Source organism: Apodemus sylvaticus, chromosome 2, assembly GCF_947179515.1.
Source record: "Apodemus sylvaticus chromosome 2, mApoSyl1.1, whole genome shotgun sequence".
In the NCBI taxonomy this organism is placed as follows: Eukaryota; Metazoa; Chordata; class Mammalia; order Rodentia; family Muridae; genus Apodemus; species Apodemus sylvaticus.
The window spans coordinates 8698815-8718833 of NC_067473.1; the positions used below are offsets into that span (position 1 = coordinate 8698815).

General features: G+C 44.5%; 1 protein-coding gene across 3 annotated transcripts in view; it reads right to left on the minus strand.

The window, feature by feature from the left end:
• Window positions 1–19298, minus strand: part of Gsap (gamma-secretase activating protein) — a 93168-nt gene extending 73870 nt beyond the window's left edge. For 2 of the 3 annotated variants that reach the window (XM_052173100.1, XM_052173099.1), the window contains exons 1-5: window positions 19108–19297; window positions 8846–8922; window positions 7638–7694; window positions 2660–2729; window positions 2223–2276 (exon numbers count right to left, since the gene is read on the minus strand). In XM_052173100.1, the coding sequence (XP_052029060.1) occupies window positions 2223–2276; window positions 2660–2729; window positions 7638–7694; window positions 8846–8922; window positions 19108–19204 (355 nt within the window). In that variant the 5' untranslated portion in view covers window positions 19205–19297. Of the gene's footprint in view, window positions 1–2222; window positions 2277–2659; window positions 2730–7637; window positions 7695–8845; window positions 8923–19107 lie in introns of all 3 variants that reach the window. The other variant, XR_007976545.1, reaches the window with a different exon arrangement.
• Window positions 19299–20019: the final 721 nt, after the last annotated feature.

Genomic DNA, 20019 nt, shown 5'->3' on the forward strand with positions numbered 1-20019 from the left:
GTGTGAGCCCCATTCCCTCTTCAGTCAGGAAGTGGGAAAGCTTTCCCTTGAGCTCCCTGATTCCCACTAAGTTCGGTCCGCCCTAGTGAGCATGACTTCCATCTGGACTCCAGGCTGTAATGTAGAAAACAGATTCTCCCAATGATCCTGAGCAAAAGCAAGATGTAAGTAGAGAAGCAGAAGAGGAACATTCTGGAGTTACGCAAGGTGTTACCCAGTGGCAGAGATAGAAGGCGAGTTGGATACGAGTGACTTGGTAAGCATGATAACTAATAATGTTCAGGCTAATGTTTTCAAAAGTTCAAGCAAGTTATGTCACCCAAATCCAAGACTGAGCAAGCCTATCTGTGTAGAATTGAATTGAATTGAATTGAATTTTAATTTAAAGTAATACTTTGAAATTGATCTGGAACTGTACTTTATAACACATACACAACTGACTACTGACAGTGAGGTATAAATGATAAATAGCAAGTAAAACTTACAGTGCTCTGACTCTAACCAGCATAAAAGGATTTTTCTCAGACTAGAGGTAACAAGGAACAAGAAGAAGCAGACCACACAGCCCAAATCCAAGGCGTGAGGACTGGCCTCTCCAGCTGTGCAGCTACAGCGGCCATCTTGCCTTCCCAGGACAAAGGAGCACACCAGATCAGCCCCGCATCTTACTTTGTTCAAACCCTTGTTTGGGGGTCAGCATACTAGTATTCTAGATCCCATCCCACCTAATCCAGTCCAGTTCCATCCCTGGAAGTGACCATTGACTCAAATGCTAAGAGAATTAGAGACACTAAGGAAATAGGAGGCTGCCAGCAGGGACAGAGAACTGGTGACCGTAGTTCTCAGTATAACATGGTGAGGTATGAACAAGCAATGGGACTTCAGAGAAAACATCTAGCCCACCAGTGTACCACAAAAGCTCTTCCCAGGCTCGTCTCCAAGTCTCCTGCCCCTGTAAGATGTGGGGAGATGTGTGTCCTCAGAAGCCCAAGACAGCCTCGTGACACTCAAGTGGAAAGTATGTACAAAGGGTTTTCCCGTCACACGCAACCACAGAATATATCCAAGTAGGAACTATGCTAACAAAAGAAGGAATCTTAAGTGCCAAGTACACAGAGCTGAGGGAAAGCACCTGGGAACACAGCAGTCAGGGGCCAGAATCAGAGCCTTTGGACCAGAGTTGCCTCCAGCCCACACAGATGGTTATCATGGCTGGAGCAGAGTCTTAAAGACTAGTTGAGCTGACTTTTGTAAGTTAGATTTTTACATAAAAGTCCAGAGTCCTCAACAAATTGCAAAGATGGGTCCAGTGGAATCAACTGCCCTTTACAGCAATAAAAATCTAAAGCTAAGGAGTGGATCGTCCTTTTATGTCACCCACAGGTCAAGACCCTGTACCCATCACTGGTCATTCTAGCTGCATTCAGCCCGGGGATGGCCAAGTAGGCTGAGCTGGCTGGCCAGTGGGGACCAGGTTTGGCCTACGCCCTCCTCCATAGCATTAAGATTACAAGTGTGTGCCTGGCTGCTTCTACGTTGGTTTTTAGATTAAACTCGGATTTCCATGCTTGCACAGCAAACACTTGATGGGTTGAGCTATGCCCCAAGCCTGGCACTTCGTTTTTCTTACACTGAATGTATTTATTTCTATGGCCTCTGGACATCGTGAATACTTGAAGTCTGGTGCTAGGTTGAAAGTGCCGTGAAGACAGGCACCTCACCTCTTACAGACATTACATCTCCACCACACGGTGCCTGACTCCAGCAGTAGCCAATACTGATGGGCTATGGACCAACAACATAGAATACCTTTTGAAATTTAAAAAGTAAAAGGTTTCACTCCACATAGCTAATAAACTATAAAGTAAGTTTTGGCAATTGAACAGCTATGTACTTTATTTTGCATTTATGAGATATCCACAAGGCATTAGAGATTAATCAATATTTCACCAGATATTTTTTTAAGTAGTTTTCCTACTTTGACATTAGCTTCTGGCCACAGAAGTCAAATATATTTCCAGTGTTCACTTAATCTTCAGGTGCTAATTAGCATTTCATTATTTCTACAATTACCATTATATTACTTTTCATGATTTTCTACCTACTAGAGAAACCAAATTTAAGACAAGGTTTGTACTTAAATTGCCATTGCCTTTTTATTCTAAAATAAAGGCATTTCTAAAGAAGCTTGAGATCTGTACAAAGGAAGGATAATTCCGTACCTGGCTGAAGTTCAGTCCTTACTCCTTCTTTTGTGTACTGAATGAAACTTGCAGCTAATGGAAAAGCAAACAACTGAATTAGCAATTGACCCACATGGCAGCTTCTTCAAGTTTATCATTTTGCACCTGGAATAAACGAGAATCATAAGGGTCTTCAGTGTGACCCTGTGAGAGAATGAGGGTCTTCAGTGTGACCCTGTGAGAGAATTAGGGTTGTAAGGGTCTCCAGTGTGACCCTGTGAGAGAGTGAGGGTCATAAGGGTCTCCAGTGTGACCCTGTGAGAAAGTGCAAAGCATTCTTTCCTACAGTCATGTCCTACAGATTCTTAATTTCAACATGAATTTCTGGGAAATTGTTAGAATCAAATATTGCAAAATCTAAATTGTTTAAACTTAAAATGTAGTCCTTAACATACAGCAATGAGATCTCAACTCACCAAGCACTGTTCTCTCGCTGTTGACTGAGCAACTGACAGCTTGCATATCCTTCTCAAAGGTGTACAGATGCTATTAAAACAGAAAAAAAGGGGCAAGGAGGTTACAGGGAACAACCACTGCATGAAGATATGTTCCTGTTAAACTTTATATTAAATATTGCTTAGTAAAACATTCCCTAAAGAGACTTCAGCCTATGGTGATATTCTGGATTATTTTTCAAGGAAAATGTTTAATATTTTATGCTGTATTTGGCACTGAAACTTAGCTATGAGACAGGCAAACAGCATACTGAAAGCATGAACCAGACTAGACCCATGCTCCAATCCTGACTGTCATTTTCCAGCTGTGTGACTTTGGACAAATTACTCAACTTCCTAATTCCATCATAACGAACCTATGACTATAATATGTGTCTTGTGTTGCTATGAGGACCAAGAACTGCTAAAGTGGTGCAGCCAAAGTAAATGAAGTATCTCGTGGGTTATTACAGGGATCAGGAGGGACAATACTCACAAGGCACTTAGAACCTCATATGCCTTCACGTTGAGCTTCGAATGTTAGCATTAAAGTACTGAGATGAGGAAGGCTTTAATCAGATTGCACACTTGACTATGACGCTACTGGTTGTCTCATATTTAGAGACATGGCTAAGGAATCTATCTTTACTTAATCTTTTCTTCTTTATGAGTATTTGAAATGTTCAAAATATCAAGAGAAACTGGTCATGGTGTGCACACCAGTAACCCAAATCTAGTGGCCAAGGCAGAAGGATTAAACCTCGGAGGCTATCCTGAGCTACATAGTGGGGCCTTGTCTTAAACAACAGAAAGAAAAAAGTCAAAAGATTCCATTTCATCCACGCTAAGGACAATGAAAACAGTCGTGTAGATGGGAGATACAAGGTGTAGGTCAAGGACTGAGGTCATGTTGTGGCTGGATCGCCATCTCTCCACAAGAACACTTACTAAAGGGGAACTTTGAGTTGCTATGAGGCACTAACTTTGGGTCTAGAGAGATGGCTCGGCTTTTCAAGCTACTCCTGACAAGGATCCAAGTTCTGTCCCTAGCACCCACATCAGGAAACTCATAACTGCATGTGAGTCCAGCCCAGGGGCATCTGACACCTCTGAGGCATTCAGGAGCACATACCCACCCCCACCCCCACACACACGTACATGCACACAATTAATAATAGAGTCTTTTTAAAAGAAGTTACCAAATTCCTGCAGAAGTTTTGCTTTTTTAAACTCTTGCTCTGAGTGATTCTTATAAGAAGAATCATAGACTATACACTATGTTTTTAATATTTTATACTTTTAACTATAAAACAATGCATGAATAATCTTGACATTTAAAAGATATAAATGCTGTCAAATATAACATCAAACCTTCCAAACTTCAGGCAATGTCAACTCCTTTCCGAGAAGCAAGTTTGCAACAGGCTCAGTAAGTAGCCTTACAGATTTTCTAAAGTTACCTCAATAATTACTATACCTTTCATTTCATAGTTTTCTAACAAGAATGTAGTGTTTTATCCTATCAAATGCTATTCTTCATGCAGCAAAACATTTTGAAGAGCCTTCTGTGCCTGCATACATTTACAGGTGTGTGTGTGTGTGTGTGTGTGTGTGTGTGTGTGTGAGTGTGTGTGTGTGTGTGTGTGTGTGTGTGTGTGTGTGAAATTTTAAGATGGAAATAAAGAAAAATGCATAGAAATTTTGCACCTAAAAACTGCAATAATCGACTATTTAAATCTCAAATGATAGCAACATGGTTTGAAAAGAAATCTTTGAACTTAGAGGAAAGAGAAATACCTCATCTGAACAACACTAAGTAAATAATCTGGGATGGAGGGAAAGGAGCTGGAGCTCAGACTCAGGGCTGTCACAAAGATCTGTGTTAAGGACTCTAAAGTAATTAGTGTCCAAAGAAGAGAAGAGTGGAACTTAAAGACACAGCAGCATGAACTGCCCCAAACTGAGCAAAAGATTTAAGGAGCTGAATGAAAACCCAAACAAATCCATATGGGCAGACACACGTGAACTTGCAGAAAATAAAGAGTAAAGGAGAAATTAAAAAAAAAAACTTTTTCAAAAGTGATTAGGGGAAATGATACCTTGAGTACAGGAGGAAAATATTTTAAAAGACGGGTTTCCCATGAGAAAGTATGAAGAATGGAGGGAGGGAGAGAGGGAGGGAGGAGAGAGGGAGAGAGGGAGGGAGGGGGGAAGAGAAGAGAGGGAGGGAGGGAGGGAGGGAGGGAGGGAGGGAGGGAGGAAGAGAAAAGAGGGAAGAAGGGAGGAAAGAGAAGAGAGGGAGGGAGGGAGGGAGGGAGGGAGGGAGGGAGGGAGGGAAGAGAAGAGAAGAGAGGGAGGAAGGCTTTTTATCAGGATTCGAAAGATAAGCCCTGCCACCCTGAATTCCAGACTCAGCAAAATCATCAAAATGAATAAATGAAAAATGTGCTGGAAAAGAATATTGAGAATGTGTGACCTGCACACCAACTGTAAAATACTGGGACTAAAACAAAATCTTAAGAGAGCAAGAAAATGTTATCTTTTTAAAAAGGAAGCAGGGCGGGACATCGGGGAGGAAGGGCAAACAACAGAAAAAGGAACCATGTGGGACATAAATGATTTCCTCATTCATATTTCCTAAACTACATTTAACAACAAAGGCAGACGTATGTCATCAATTGTGGGTCTTGAAAAATGCCAAGAAGCTAAGGCGGCCACTCAGTGGTGCAGTACCTACCTATCATTAACCATGGCTAGATGTTCGATACCGAGGTCCACACAAAAATAGAAGGTCCAAATAAAATAAAAGTTTTTTTTTAAGGGGGGGCTGGCTGGAGAGATGGTGCAGTAGTTAAGAGGGCTTACTGCTCTATAGAGGTCGCAGGTTTGGTTCCCAGCACACATGGTGGCTCACAACTCCAGTTCCAGGGGATCTAAAGCCCTCTTCTGGCCTCCACAGGCTTCTGCATGCACACAAGCTCATATGAGGACGCATACATATTATATTTTTTTTCAAAGATAGAGACAATGTTGGAAACAACTGTAAATTTAGGAAAGGCAATGACTAGCACAGAATCGTACTACACACATTCCACCAGTGTCACCGTCCTGGTTCTGCTGACATGCTACAGTTATACAAGGCGTGGCAATGTGGGCAACTGGGCTAAGGGTACACGGGAGTTGGCAGGTTTGCCCATTTAAAAACATCTAAAGCAGAACCACTTCGGACTGCGAGGAATCATTATATCCCTGCAGCCTTTATCCCATCCTGGAGTGCTTATCCCCAAAATAAAGCACTGTCTTCCTCTTGGTGGCACAGTTCCAAAGCAAAAATACAGAACTTGAAAGAAAATAGAAATTCCAGCTGACCTGAGGTGCAAATCAATTTCCTCAACAAAACCAACAAGCCAGGGGGGAGTCGTGTGGGTTGTAAGGTTTTCTGAATATGTGGAAAAGATAGAAGAGGAAGGGTACCTTGCCACTGCTGTGGTCTGACTATGTCTCCCAAGTTCAGAGGCCAGAGACAGAATCCCCATACAGTGGTACCAGAGGAAGGCCCAGTAACAGGGAGTTGGGTCACAGGGCTCTGCCCTCCTTGTAGGCTACTGATGTTTTCACAACACTGGGCTAGCTCCTGGGAGAGTGCTATTATAAAAGTGAGCCTAGATTCCTCCTGTTCTCCTGTCCTCCCCCTTCTCCCTTGGGCCATTAGATGGCAAAAAGAGGAGGCCCTTACCAAATGTGGGACCCTTGGCCATGAACTTGCCAGTATCCAGAACTGTAACATGTGGAACTAAATATCTGTTCTCTGCAAATTATCAAATCTCAGATACTCTGTGATTGAGGCAGTAAACAGGCCAAGGGGGGAAACTTGGGTTTAAAAAAAAAAAAAAAAGGTATACCTATTTATTACATCAAAACTGATTAAATTCTCCACTAATTTATGTCTTAACCAATTTATTTCCTGAGTAATCTCCATGTTTTAAAATCCAAAGATGCTATAGGGAAGAAACAAATAGGATACAAAACATCCCTCACTCCTTGCTTACAGTCCCAGGGAAGATGCCCAGAAGGCAGCGGCTGCCCCACCCCGTCCCCACCCCAGCCAGACTGAAATTTCATATAATGCTGCTTCTGAAACATCTTTTCAAAATTCAGACCACATAGAGGCCAAGAAAAGGACTGTACTAGTACCCAAAGCTTTATTTGCTTTTTCCACAGACAGTATCTTAATGGGATTAGCCTTGGTCATCTACGTGACTCTGGATCCTCCCAAGGAGAACACTGACTTATGTGGTTGTTGAATCAGAGAATGAATAGATGACTGAACGAACAGCTGTGGGCAGAAGGGGATGATGGGAAAAGAGAGCTAACCACATTGGAAGCCAAAAGAGGAGGGTGGCCTGCAAGAAACTTAGAATGGATACAGGACGTTGAGGTCCCCGGGTCACTGAGATTCAGTTTTCCCACACGCCTGCCACCCCCCGTGTCCCAACTGGATGAAACATGTCCACGCTGCCCAGGAACTATGGGTGTAGTTTATTAAGGGAAGCAGGCATATCTCCAAACCCGAATTGTTACTGAAAAGGGACAAGAACAATGACATGAGAGTTAGCCAGAATCAGAACTCAGCATCTGGGTTCATTATTAAACTAATCTAAGAGTGCACACAGGTCTTGGGGGAAGGCAGTGGACTTCCCACTTTTATTTTTCCCCATAACATTGTAAAAATTAGTTTCAGGCAACTTTAAATGTCAAAGGACTGAGACTGTATGAGTCATTTGGTTCAGGAGTTGTTATTCTCTTTTCTTTTTGCTAAAGTAAAAAGAATTTAAAAAGCTAAAGAAATAGGAGAAGTAAAGAAATGAAAGGATATAAACTTTTGGAAAAAAATAAGATTTATATTTAAAAAACAGAAGTGGCAGAAAGAAAAACAGTCAACTGAGAAATCTGCAATTACCTCATTCTGTCTGGTTTGGCAGTCATATAATCCAAAGACAGCATTTCCCTTATTGTCCTAAAAATTAACCAGATGTTTATTAATGTTATTGTTTAGAAACTCAATCCTGCAATAACTCTATCCCTTTTGGCAATAGGCACTCAAAGGAAGCCTGCTGTGCACATCTAGAAGGACTGGACCTAATTCAGCTGGTCACTCAAGCCTCGAGAGGGAAACGGGTCATCCCGAACATCTTGGGGAGTCTGAGGACTGGCTAGAAGGCCTGGCCATGAGCCTCCAGCTGTGGCCTTGAAAGAATAAATGTGGTAAATTCTAATAACAAAACTGAATCTTTAAATGAAGCAATCCTAAATACAACTTAAGATTTTTTATTTGTTTGTTTGGTTTTTGAAATAGGTCAAGCCCTGGCTGTCCTGGACTTATGATGTAGAACAGGCTGGCCTTAAACTCACAGAAATCCCAGTGCTGGGATTAAAGGTGTGCACTGCCATAGAGGCTTGAGCATTTTTTTAATCAGCAGGGAAACAAAAAATAGTAACACAAATCTGTAGAACTCGCTGCTGAAACTACTCCTTGATGTGTCCCTATTAGCAGAGTTATCGGGAACATGAGATTTCCCTTAGGACAACACCTGAGACGTTAAACACCCAGAGTATTAACTATGGCTATATTTATACCTGAATGTATGAAGTAACCATAGTTAACTTAGCACATATGGTTAGCATAGTTAACCATAGCCCTTTCTCAATGACAAAAATTTAACACACTAACTAGGTTTGAGTATCTTGGCTTTTTTTTTTTTAACTAAACAATGAAATTTTCCATCCATCCAAAGTTGTTGATTTTCAGGTATGCAGTTTTATCTCAATTTTAAAAGATAAACCATTTCATAAGATGGACTATCAGTTCTCTTCCTCTAAACCAAGGATGTTAAAGGTTAAGTACCAAGAAGTGTGTGTTGTCCTTCAATAAAGGAGCGTACAGATTCTGTAAAAAGTTAGTCTTAACACTGAGGAAGTAGAGGCAGGCAGATTCTTGTGAGTTTGAGGCCAACCTGGTCTACAAGGTGAATTCTAGGCTAGCCATAGCTACATAACCTCAAAAAAGAAATCTCTGTAAAATTCTGTTAAAAGATTAATATAAATGGTTAAAACAATAAACTATATGTTGTATATATTTACTGCAATGAGAAGACAGCATGGACTCACCTTATAAGTATAAATAATGTTTCCATTTCTTTCAATGTTTAGCACACGTAAGCTCCCATAAGTTGTTTCTAAAACACCTGGAATATATAAAGTCAGGTTAATATTCAGCAAGTGGTTTTACCGTATCTATCAAATATGGTTTTCATGAAAGAAATCAAGTGTAAAACTCTGTTGATGCTTCTGTTACACAGAGTTTTCAAGCAGGCAGACTTCTTTAGGTCTATCACACTAGACGTTAAAGCACTCGTGACCTTTCAGGAGGACAAGTAGGCCACAGTGTCCAGGGGGTGTCTGAGGCTCCGGGAAGGTGGCAGACTCTGAGTACACTCCTAAACCTGCAGATTCTCACTGGGCTAGACACCCTTGAGTGCTAGGCTATATACTTTCCTATATGTTGTATCTCAATAATTGTAATAGTATACTAGCTTTCTGTTATGTATTCTGAGGCCACATCATGAATGGCATACCAACTTAGAATTATTACAGTTTCCTGCTAGGTTCACCCCTGCCAGGTACTCGGCTGACTTCCAGGTATTTGAGTAGTAAATTAAAACAGGAGGATTTTAAACGCAGAGCTTCTAATGAGGTGATGGTTCCGTTGGTAAAGAGCCGGCCACCCAAACATGCAGACCTGCATTCGGATCCCCGGTGCCCATGGAAAAGGCCAGACACGGCGCCATGCGTCTGTAACCCTCGTGCTGGAGGCACGTATTCAGACGGAGCCTCTAGCTTGCTGGCAAGCAGTATAGCCAGCCAATGAGGTTCAGTGGGAGACCGTGTGGAGGACCCCAGAAGTGCAGATGACGCTGGGTCAACTCCTCCTTTGTGTCTGCCTGCTTTTTTGAGACAGTCTCTCACTGAGCCTCACTGACTGGCTATACTGGCATTACAGAATGGCCTCTGTGTAGTAAGGACCCAGGAGGAGAAAGGGAGGAGGAAGGCAGAATTAGGAGGGGAAAGGGGGCTCCAGGGGAGTCTCTACTAGTAGCCTGCCTCAGAAGGAAGGCGTGGCCACATGCAGCCATGTGTGAGAATGGCCGACTAGAACACCTGAGTCCTGGTGGTCGTTCCCTATGGAGGTTGCAGCAGCAGCTATCGGCAAATATCCCTAAGCGGCCTTCCAAATGCATCTCCCAGGGCAGAGAAGCTCACCTAAGTTTTCAAGCAGGAAGCAGACATTGTTCATCAAGAACTTTCTTTCATTTTCTCTTTAAATCCTTCTTTGGTACTTACACGGCGACATGATCAGCCTTCTGGATATGGCTTGCATGATGTAACTTTTTCTATCCTTTTACTATTAATCCTCTTGTGTCTAAGGTATGAGACTTGTGAGCAGAATGTCCTTGTGGTCCCCCCCCCCACAAGCATCCTCACCCCACCCCCGGCCACACACAACACGCCCACTTTCAATTGGATTGGCAGTCCAAGCTCACCCAGTGTGGTCACATCAGGCCTCGGCTATGATACCCTTTGCTTCCTGTGACTGACTGATTGACCCTTCCAGGCAGGAGTCCATGTGTTCGCTCACGGTTATTAACCTGTCAGTTACACGCGCTTCTCCTGTGCTTTGACCAGTTAGACCAGATGTGGTAGCACGAACGTTCAGCATCATACTTTAATGTTATATGGGAGCCGAGAATGTGATGCAGTTTAAACTTTCAATCACTCTTAATAGAACAAATTGGAGAAGTGCCTGGACACAGGCGAACTGAAGCTGAACACAGGCGAGTCAGCAGGTTCCCGTCTACTTATCCCCCAACCCCAGTCTATACAGAAGTTCAGCAGGAGGCAGAGCTGAGCTACTGTGGGTAACTTTTAAAAAATTATATCAGTTTTTCCTCCCCAGTCCTACTCCTGGGAGGATGACTCTGAGTGCCTAGGCCACAAGCTCTGGCTCGTTCCCCGACTAGCTCATAACTTATTTATCCATTTAATCTACTCATGTCTACTATGTGGTTATTTACCTCTCCCTCAGTCCTGGCCTCTTTCTTCCTTCTTGTCTCCTCTGCATCTCCCTTCTGGTGGTTTACACCTGTCTCCTGTCTCACCTCTCTTAGCGCTCCCCTCAACTCTCCTTTATAGCTTACTATTTCCCAGAATCCTCTCTCATCCTGCCAGTGTCCCACCTCCTATTTCCTGCCTCAGCTCATTGGCCATCAGTGTTTATATTGACAGGTGATGTTTATAAGAGATTCTCTCTACAGTTCACAGTGGTTCAGAATGCCTACTAAGAATAGACCAAGCTATATCTAAACAGAGGAATACACTGTGACCGTGAGAAGGAACTAACCCTAAGCAACACACTGAAGTGACTGAGCAAAGTCAGCATAGTAGTGCCGGACCTTAATCCCAGCACTCAGGATGCAGGTCTCTGCGGGTTCAAGACCAGCCAGGTCTACATAACAATCTCCAACACAACAAGGACTACATAGAAAGAGCGGGTCTACCAAGAAAGAAAGAAAGAAAGAAAGAAAGAAAGAAAGAAAGAAAGAAAGAAAGAAAGAAAGAAAGAAAGAAAGAAGGAAAGAAAGAAAGCCCCATACCCACTGAAGACCGACTGCGTTGCTTGACGGGTGTGTTTCTGAAACTGCCAAGGTCAGTCTCTGAAGCTAAGTGAGCAACTGCCTCAGACCACAGAGAACCAGTGCTAACCTGCTCTTTCCTGCTCTAAGTGCTGGCTCTGTGGACTTCACTCTAGGGAAACTGACTGAACTGTGTATTCTTATGACTTACATACCTTCCAGGAGAAAATTCATCTTTTAGAGCAGAACATGAAGACCCTTCATACATGAAGTCAAACATTTAACTTAAAAAGCAACTTCCTGTCTTAACCTACAGTTCTTAGGCAGTCGTGAATCAACAGTTAAAGGATTTAAACAAACACTGGTGTGTAGTACATCGGTGATTTCCATTAACTGAGGAATAACTGATTTGTTTTCAGCTTCCTCAAAAGCTGTCCACAACTAAATTGTTTAAGTTTAGTTGCTCATGTGCAACTAGAGTATCCCAACATTAAAATAGCATTATTCTGACTACGGGAAATTCAAATGTTTAGATGAAGCATGCATAACAGCCTACAACAGCACACTCTGTTTATATTTCTAATTCAAAAGGGGAAAAAAAGCAGAATAAACTCAAGGATAGTGGAAGAATTGACCGCAGAGCCGGAGCTGGAGTGGGAACCTGCAGAGGAAGCACAGGTTTCATGGAGGCGTGGCCCTCATCATCTGGAGGCGTGGCCCTCATCTGGAGGCAAGGCCCTCATCTGGAGGCATGGCCCTCATCTGGAGGTGTGGCCCTCATCTGGAGGCGTGGCCCTCATCTGGAGGCGTGGCCCTCATCTGGAGGCGTGGCCCTCATCTGGAGGCGTGGCCCTCATCTGGAGGCGTGGCCCTCATCTGGAGGCCTGTCTTCCTGCCTGTCTCAAGATGGCTGCCATAAAGGTTCTGCGGTAAGGATGCAGAGGTGGTTTTTATACACAGCTGTATACTCCTATTGAGCTGTCGGAATCACTTCGCACTGACTTTTACATATATGAATAACCATTTGATCTCACAGCAGAACAAGACTCTGTCAGTTGACTAGCTCTTCACAATGTGTTCTCATTCCCGCCTCACGCACTCCTCTGCTCAGGTATTACAGGCCCATTGTACATAAAGAACGACTGAGGACAGTAAGGTGAAGACCATGGACCAATACCACACGGCACCAAATAGTGCAGTCTCACGTCAAACCCAGAAAATGGCAAAGAGAACAGAGCGGTAGTGCCCTGCATCGGACATGACGGGAAGGTGGATAATTACCCTTTCAGGGGATTCTGTAACCGCTGAAGAGATGTTCAGCGTGCTCATTTCCATCCTGCACTGACGCAACGCTTCCAGAATGCAGTGTGTCAATATTTTGAGAAATATTTGTTTTCTTTCAAGAGTATACTTTGTTTGGACAGACCTTCACAAAAGTATACTTTAAAAGGTCTCAGCTAAGATAAGAAACTCCTTTACAGGAAGTCTTGATAAAAATTCTTGGCAAAACATTTATTTTTAGATCACTAAAAATTCTTCATCAAGTACAGACTACAATTATCATGCGCATGCGTAATGTGCACATACATAGATATATGCATACATATATACATACCTACTACATACCATGGACACCCAGCTCTGTCTGTATTAGAAGCATGAAAGGACCAGCACTCTGGGAGGCAGAGGCAGGCGGATTTCTGAGTTCGAGGCCAGCCTGGTCTACAGAGTGAGTTCCAGGACAGCCAGGGCTACACAGAGAAACCCTGTCTAGAAAAAACCAAATCCAAAAAAAAGAAGAAGCATGCAAGGAGCCTTTTAAGGAAGTGTGAGGAACACTGCCCTCCACACCAGAACCAAAATAGTCTCTTAAAAAAAAAAACCATATTTTATTTTATTATTTTACTTAGTATGTGAGAGAGCGTGGGGACAGACTAGAGAGGGGGTGAGGATGAGGAGGACAGACACCTGTGGCAGTCAGAGTCAGCCTTGTAGGAGCTGCCTCTCTCCTTTCTCCATGTGGCACTCAGGTCACCAGGCTTGGGAGACAAGAGGCTTTACCTACTGGGCCATCACCAGCTCAAGCTATTCTGACTTTTAAGAGCCTGGGGTAGGGACCACTCTCTTGTGTGTGTCAAGTTCCCCCAGACATTTCTCATTGCACAACATTTATTAGCTACCATGGCTGGAACTTGGATCAAAATAGGGTGCAACCGCAGTAGACAGAGTTGAAAGAAATAAAAGTGTCTTTGTGGATCCGTTAGCTGGTGCTAACTCTAGATAGACTCCTGGCTTTCATTTCAAGGGTGTGTGGCATGGGCGTATTTAGCAACGCTGTAGATTGAGGCCTCGCTCAGCCTCCCTGGCCCTGCCTCTTTGGATTAGTTGCTCATGATTCAATGTGCCCTTCCCTGAGAATATTCAATAATGCGTCTGCTTATTCATTCATTCTGACTCTTCCCCTAGTAGTTCATCTCTGGAAATTCCAGAGGAGGAAGTTTAGCAATTTCGAATGAGGAAACGTGGTTTAATTTTTACAGTGCAGTATACTCTGGGATCACAATATCATGCTCTGATAAGAAAGCTGCTTGCATAAGTAGACCTGCTGAAAAAATTATGAAACACGGAAAGTACTGTGATGTCTGAGGTAAGGTGAAACAGAAACTGGCTTCCCTGACAATCCAGTTCACTTCAGTCCATTCTTTGCTAGAGCAGAGTGGTTACACATTAGAGAAAGATGGTTGCCAAATGTACAAACTTGTTTAAACTGCTAGGCGACAAAAATTGAAATAGTTTTGTCTTCCTAATGGCAGTACTTGGAGAGGGGCATCATACATTCTCACAAAGAAACGTGAGCCAGCTCCCAGCACACAGATCAAAAGGTGGTGGGATGGGATTGCTCCAAGTCTGTGCCCAGCCCACCAATCCCACAGGCTCAGTACGGCCAGGCACTATCACCCTGAGATCAGGGCTTCTGAGATATACCACATTTTACACTCTGAATTAAATGAGAAGGAGACAGCATGGGTAATTTATTACGAATCAATCAAAAGAGAACTGAGAGTTAGAAAAGGAGACTGGGGACTCGGGGAGGAAAAGTACACAGGAAGGGCAGCGGCTGTAGAATAGTGAAACAGAAAATAGCATGACTAAGCTACCCTCCCGTCCCCCGCCCTCCCCCCACCCTCTGTCCCCCCCACCCCCTTACCCACCCACCCACCCCCCCTCCATCCCCAGACCAGTCTGCAGGACTGTATACATTCAAATGAGTTGCTTGGCAAACTTTATCACTCCCCATACAAAGAGTGTAAGATTTAAAATCAACCCTGTGTGTCCTACACTCAACCCAAATCAAACCAGGGGAGAGCACAGGAAAGAAACCTTGTGTTCTTTCTAGAATCACACAGATGGTCCCTGACAACATTTCAACTTAAACTTTTTTAAGTAGTGCCAAAGCAACCCAAGACATTTAGTAAAGATGCTGGTTAGAATGGCAAACCCAGGGATCTCTCAAATATTAGCCCCTCCCTCACCCGCCCAGGGAAAAGCTAAGTACATCAGGGTTCCCTGTGAAGCACTGTTTCCCAAGAAATACTTAGCTCTATGGGATTACACCTGTCAACTAGAGATGGCCCTAAAGCTTGAAGAGGGGGTGGGGTTGGAGCTCCAGAATTCAGCCTGATTACGAGTAGTCCCATGTTAATTAAAACCTGACAGGGCTTTTATACCCTACTGTAATGCCTCGCCAGATACAGACACTTGAGGGAAACCAAGCTGGGGGGACAGTCCCTGAAGGAGCTGACCATGCTCAGAACACTAAGAGAAGGCTTGTTGAAAAGACAGTCCACACTGTGAAACACTGTACACAGACTTCTGTGTAGTCAGTGAACCTGAATAAATCACACAATACTGAGAAGAGATTAAAGGAAAAGGAAAGCATATGTGTTTATTCACTTGAAATTCAGATAAAAAATGGGTTTAAAGCTATCAATAAAATGAAAAGAATGTTAAAATATTCAGACAGCTACCTCTGAGGGACTGAGATGAAGAATCATAAGGTGCACGCACAGCAGCCCTTAACAGTCCTGATATTGTTCAGTTTGTAGCTGGACAGTACATACATGGTTTCCTTTTTAAATCACTATTTAGAGATGTTATTTATGTTACTGTTTTGATTTTTGTGAATATCTTCTCATTTTGTTTCAGGAGAAACCATATTCCCAAAGTTCAACACAGCACCAAGACTAGGCTCAATAATCAAATCTGGCCTCCGCCCCCTCAAGCCCTTGTTGACTCCATTTCCATGCAATAGCTACCAAAGTTCCCAGACTAGAGTAGCCAAGCTCACTGGCTATTTTGGCAAGAAAGTCATGTTTCATGATAATTACTTAGTATCACTAAAATATTTTCAATTTATTGAGGTAAAAATATAACAGGGTCAGTGAGACACTCAGCAGGCAAAGGCACCTGACAAACTGAGTCTGAACCCCAGATGGTGGAAGAAGAGAAACAGACTCTGAAAGGTATCCTCTGGTTTCCACATGCACACTGTGACACTTATGCACACGTGCACACATGCACACACAAATGCACATGCATACATACTCATGAACACAGACACATTCACACACACATATATGCCATCACTTCTACTAGTCACATATATGCACAAAAAAATCAGTAAGTGGATGTGACTTGAAAGGATAGTAAGACGAGATTTAAAGTATGTAGAAAGCAGACATAGCCGTTGGTAGTGCTACTCCTCTTTATGTCTTAAAATCTGGGACTTCAAAAGATAATTTGCAGAAACAAGTTAATACACTGTAAATAAAATAGAATCTCAGCTTTTCCTTCAGAGGCTAGGAATGTGTGTGTACGCATGGTCACATGTCCCCGTGTAGGTCAGAGGTTGATGTCGGGTGTCCTCCTCAGTCACTGAATGTAGCTTTCAGGGACTCAGCTAGCCTGGCTGGCCAGCGGGCCTCTGGATCTTGCCATCTCTGTCTTACCAGCACTGGAAATGCAGGTATGTGCTGCCCCTCCCCGAACCACCCCGGTCCCTTTTTGGGAAATGCTAGTGTTCAGGCACAGGCTTGTGCTGTAAACACTTCATCAACTGAGCTCCCCAGGCCCCGGCTTTGTTTGTTTAAAGCCACCGTCCACTGGTGATTATCAAAGGTAATAATACTAGGGAATTCATAGAACTAATATCTTGCCACTTCTGTTCTGGTAAGTTGACTTGAGGGGTATCTACTTTTACTGAAGAACCAATACATAGGCTTATAATTCTTCACAGGTGAGTGGGAGAATCCAACAGGATCACACACAGCTTTTCAGTTACAGCCCACACACTGAAACGTAAGACGGTGACGTTTTTATATTTCACCCAGCTTCTTACATGCAGCTGCCTGCCACTTAGCAAGACAATGTGGGACCTGGGACAGCACTATCTCTGTGGCAGGAAACAGACTTGGGATTGCGTATAATATCTCAAAAAGTTAAACCTTCAAAAAGTTTAACGAAGCAAGGAAAGCAGAAGTTTCATATACTCTCATAAAGTTATGAAGTCGCCTATTTATGATGAACAGTCAATATGCAAGGACAAGGTCACTTACCGGTGTTCCTGTGCTGAAGCACAGGATTGTGCAGACCTAACTTCTGCAAGAGTTTGCAGAAAAGAATCGTAGATATAGGTAATGTGATGCCCCACCCCACCCCAGTCCACTGGCAATCTAAGGTGCTAAAGGAAAGCCAAATATATAGGAAGAACAATATCAACTACCCAAAGACTAAAGCACCTACCCAAAGCTCCCAGAGACTAAACCACCAACCAAAGAGTACACATGGAGGGACCCATGGCTCCAGCTGCATATGTAGCAGAGGATGGCCTTATCTGACATCATGGGAGGGGAGGCCCATGATACTGTAGTGCTCAATGCCCCCACGTAGGGAAATGCTAGAGCGGTGAGGTAGGAGTGGGTGTGTGTGTGTGTGGAAGAGCACCATCATAGAGGGAAGGGGAGGGGAGGGAGAAGGGGGTTGTGGAGGGGTAGCCGGGAAGGAGGATATCATTTGAAATGTAAATGAGTAAAATGATTAATAAAAGAGAGAGAGAGAGAGAGAGAGGGAGAGAAAGGAAGGAAGAAAGAAGGAAGGAAGAAAGAAAGAAAGAAAGAAAGAAAGAAAGAAAGAAAGAAAGAAAGAAAGAAGTAAACACATGGGCATGTGGAGTTCTTGTGCACAAGGTGATGCCCAGAGATGCCATTATCCTGAAGTCAACAATATTAACCAACCAGGATCGCCCCCCCCCCCCAGAGCTCAGGGACTAAGCCATCAACCAAGGGGTACACATGGCTCCAGCTGCACTTGTAGCAGAGGATGACCTTGTTGGGCATCAATGGGAGGAGAAGTCCTTGGTCCTATGAAGGCTTGATAGATGTCCCAGAGTAGAGAAATGGAGGGAGGGTAGGTGAGGAACATCCTCATAGAAATGGGGGGGGGGGGATGGGATACGGGTTTCCTGGGAAGGGGGTAGAAAACCCAGAAAGGGAATAACATTTGAAATGTAAATAAAGAATATATTCAGTAAAAAAAAAAAAATTACAGGTGCCCTTCTTATTAAGTGGATCAGTTCTGGGAACACACAAAGGACATTTTCCTCTCCCTCACCAGAAGAGCCTCCAGCATCAGGAGCAAGTTCCTATTGACCTGGGTAGGCAGGAAGCTGAGCATCCCTGACTCCTTACTGCTTGCCCAGAGATGGGGTGTGGTAGGGCAGAGGAGGAGGTTTAGGGGGGTGCTTGGTGACTCTTGAGCAAGCTGATGTGTCTTTAGAACCCATGGACCCACAATATATCACTGAATAGTGGATATTAATTAGCCTAGAAGCTCTGAATACTTAAGACACAATTAGCATACCAAATGATTCCCATGAAGAAGGAAGGAGAGGGCCCTGGTCCTGGAAAGGCTTGATCCAGCGTTGTAGAGGAGTACCAGGACAGAGAAATGGGAGGCGTGAGTGGGGAATGGGTGGAGGGAAGAGGACTTATGAGACTGATGGGGAGGGGGGGGGGGGGGAACCAGGAAAGGGAAAGCATTCGGAATGTAAGCAAGAATATAGAGAAAAAAAAAAAAAAAAGAACCCATGGACCCTCAGTTCCCCGAATGCAGCCTTTGAAAGAGCGCCCTACCCTCTCTACAGCACATCTGAGGGGAAATTCCCCCTAAGCCATCAGCGCCATGCAGATATACAGACTGTTCCACAGATATACAGAAAACATCTTTTTAAAAACAAACAAACAAAAACGGAGCTCTCTCTCTCTCTCTCTCTCTCTCTCTCTCACTGTGTGTGTGTGAGTGTGTGAAACCACTGAACTCTCCTTCTTAAAAGCATATTGACACTGAGAACGTTCAGCATCCTCGCTGGGGCAAGCAATGTAATTGCTAAGATACTTAAATGGTCGTTTTCTTGACCATCACGATTCATGCTGGTTCGAGTCACCCTATACTTCCAGGCGCTCCTGATCCTAGCTGAGCCCTGGAGGCAGGCAAGAGCGAACCATCCCGCTACGCCACCCTCCCCCAACTTCCCCTCCCTGTGGTGACACTGGGTACCACTCGTTGCAGCATTCCGGCAGCCCCAGGATGTGCCCGCGGGGACGGTGCTCCCTCAACCCAGAGCCTCTATGGGACATCGGGTGACCACCCCCGGCCACCCCCTCCAGGACGCGCGCCCAGCACCTGTGCCGTCTCCTTCCTCTGATGTCGCCGGCTGCGGGAGCAGACTCGGGAGCACGTCCTCCAGCACGTCGAAGTGAGTGACCAGCCGCAGAGCCATGGCTCACCAGCAGTGGCGGCGGACATTCCGGGCAGGCTCACACCTTGCAGCCCACAGCAGCCTCTCCTTCTTCCCCCCCCCCCCCCTCCCGGGCTGCTTTCGGTTCAGGGTTCTGGGCGGTTCAGCCCCGAGGATCCCGAGCACCGCCCCTTCCAGGCCTGCACCGGGGAGCACTTCTCCCTACCCTGAGACACCGCCTCTCCCTGCCACTGGCAGGGAACTGGCCTGTGACACAGCCAGCAGCTTCCAGACCAGACTGGGGAACAGCGGTGCTACACGGACGGACGCCAGGCCTTCTTTAGCCCCAGGTCGTTCCACCCTAGGGCCAGGTCACCTGAGGAGACTCAAAGTTACAGAGAAGCAGCCGGCACATGGGCCTATTGTACTGAGTTAGGCACCGGGATGTTTCAGCTGTAGTGTTTAGGTAATAAACAGCAGCGGGGAGCCAGTAAACTACAGGGTGCTGTTAAGAGACACTAAGAAAGGTTAGCTTAGCACAATCTGGGCTCTCTTTGTCTTTCAGTACGTGCATACTGGCTTGAGGAAGCTGGCTTGTCTACAAGGGGCCTCTGAGGAGGTTTGTCTATAGGCACTTTCATTCTCCCGGGTTCCTTCCCAAGCCCATCTATTCCTCTATAAGCAAGTCTGGGGTTTTCGTTTTTACGGCTCCGGCTTTCTCTGCCCAAGGAAGGCACCATCAGTAAGCTTGGCCCTGGGAGATGCCATCCATCCTAAACAGCAACAACAAGTAATGGCTGTCGCTAAAACTGAAATAGCCTTAGGCGACATAGTGTCTCATGCCTATTGAAGGGGGC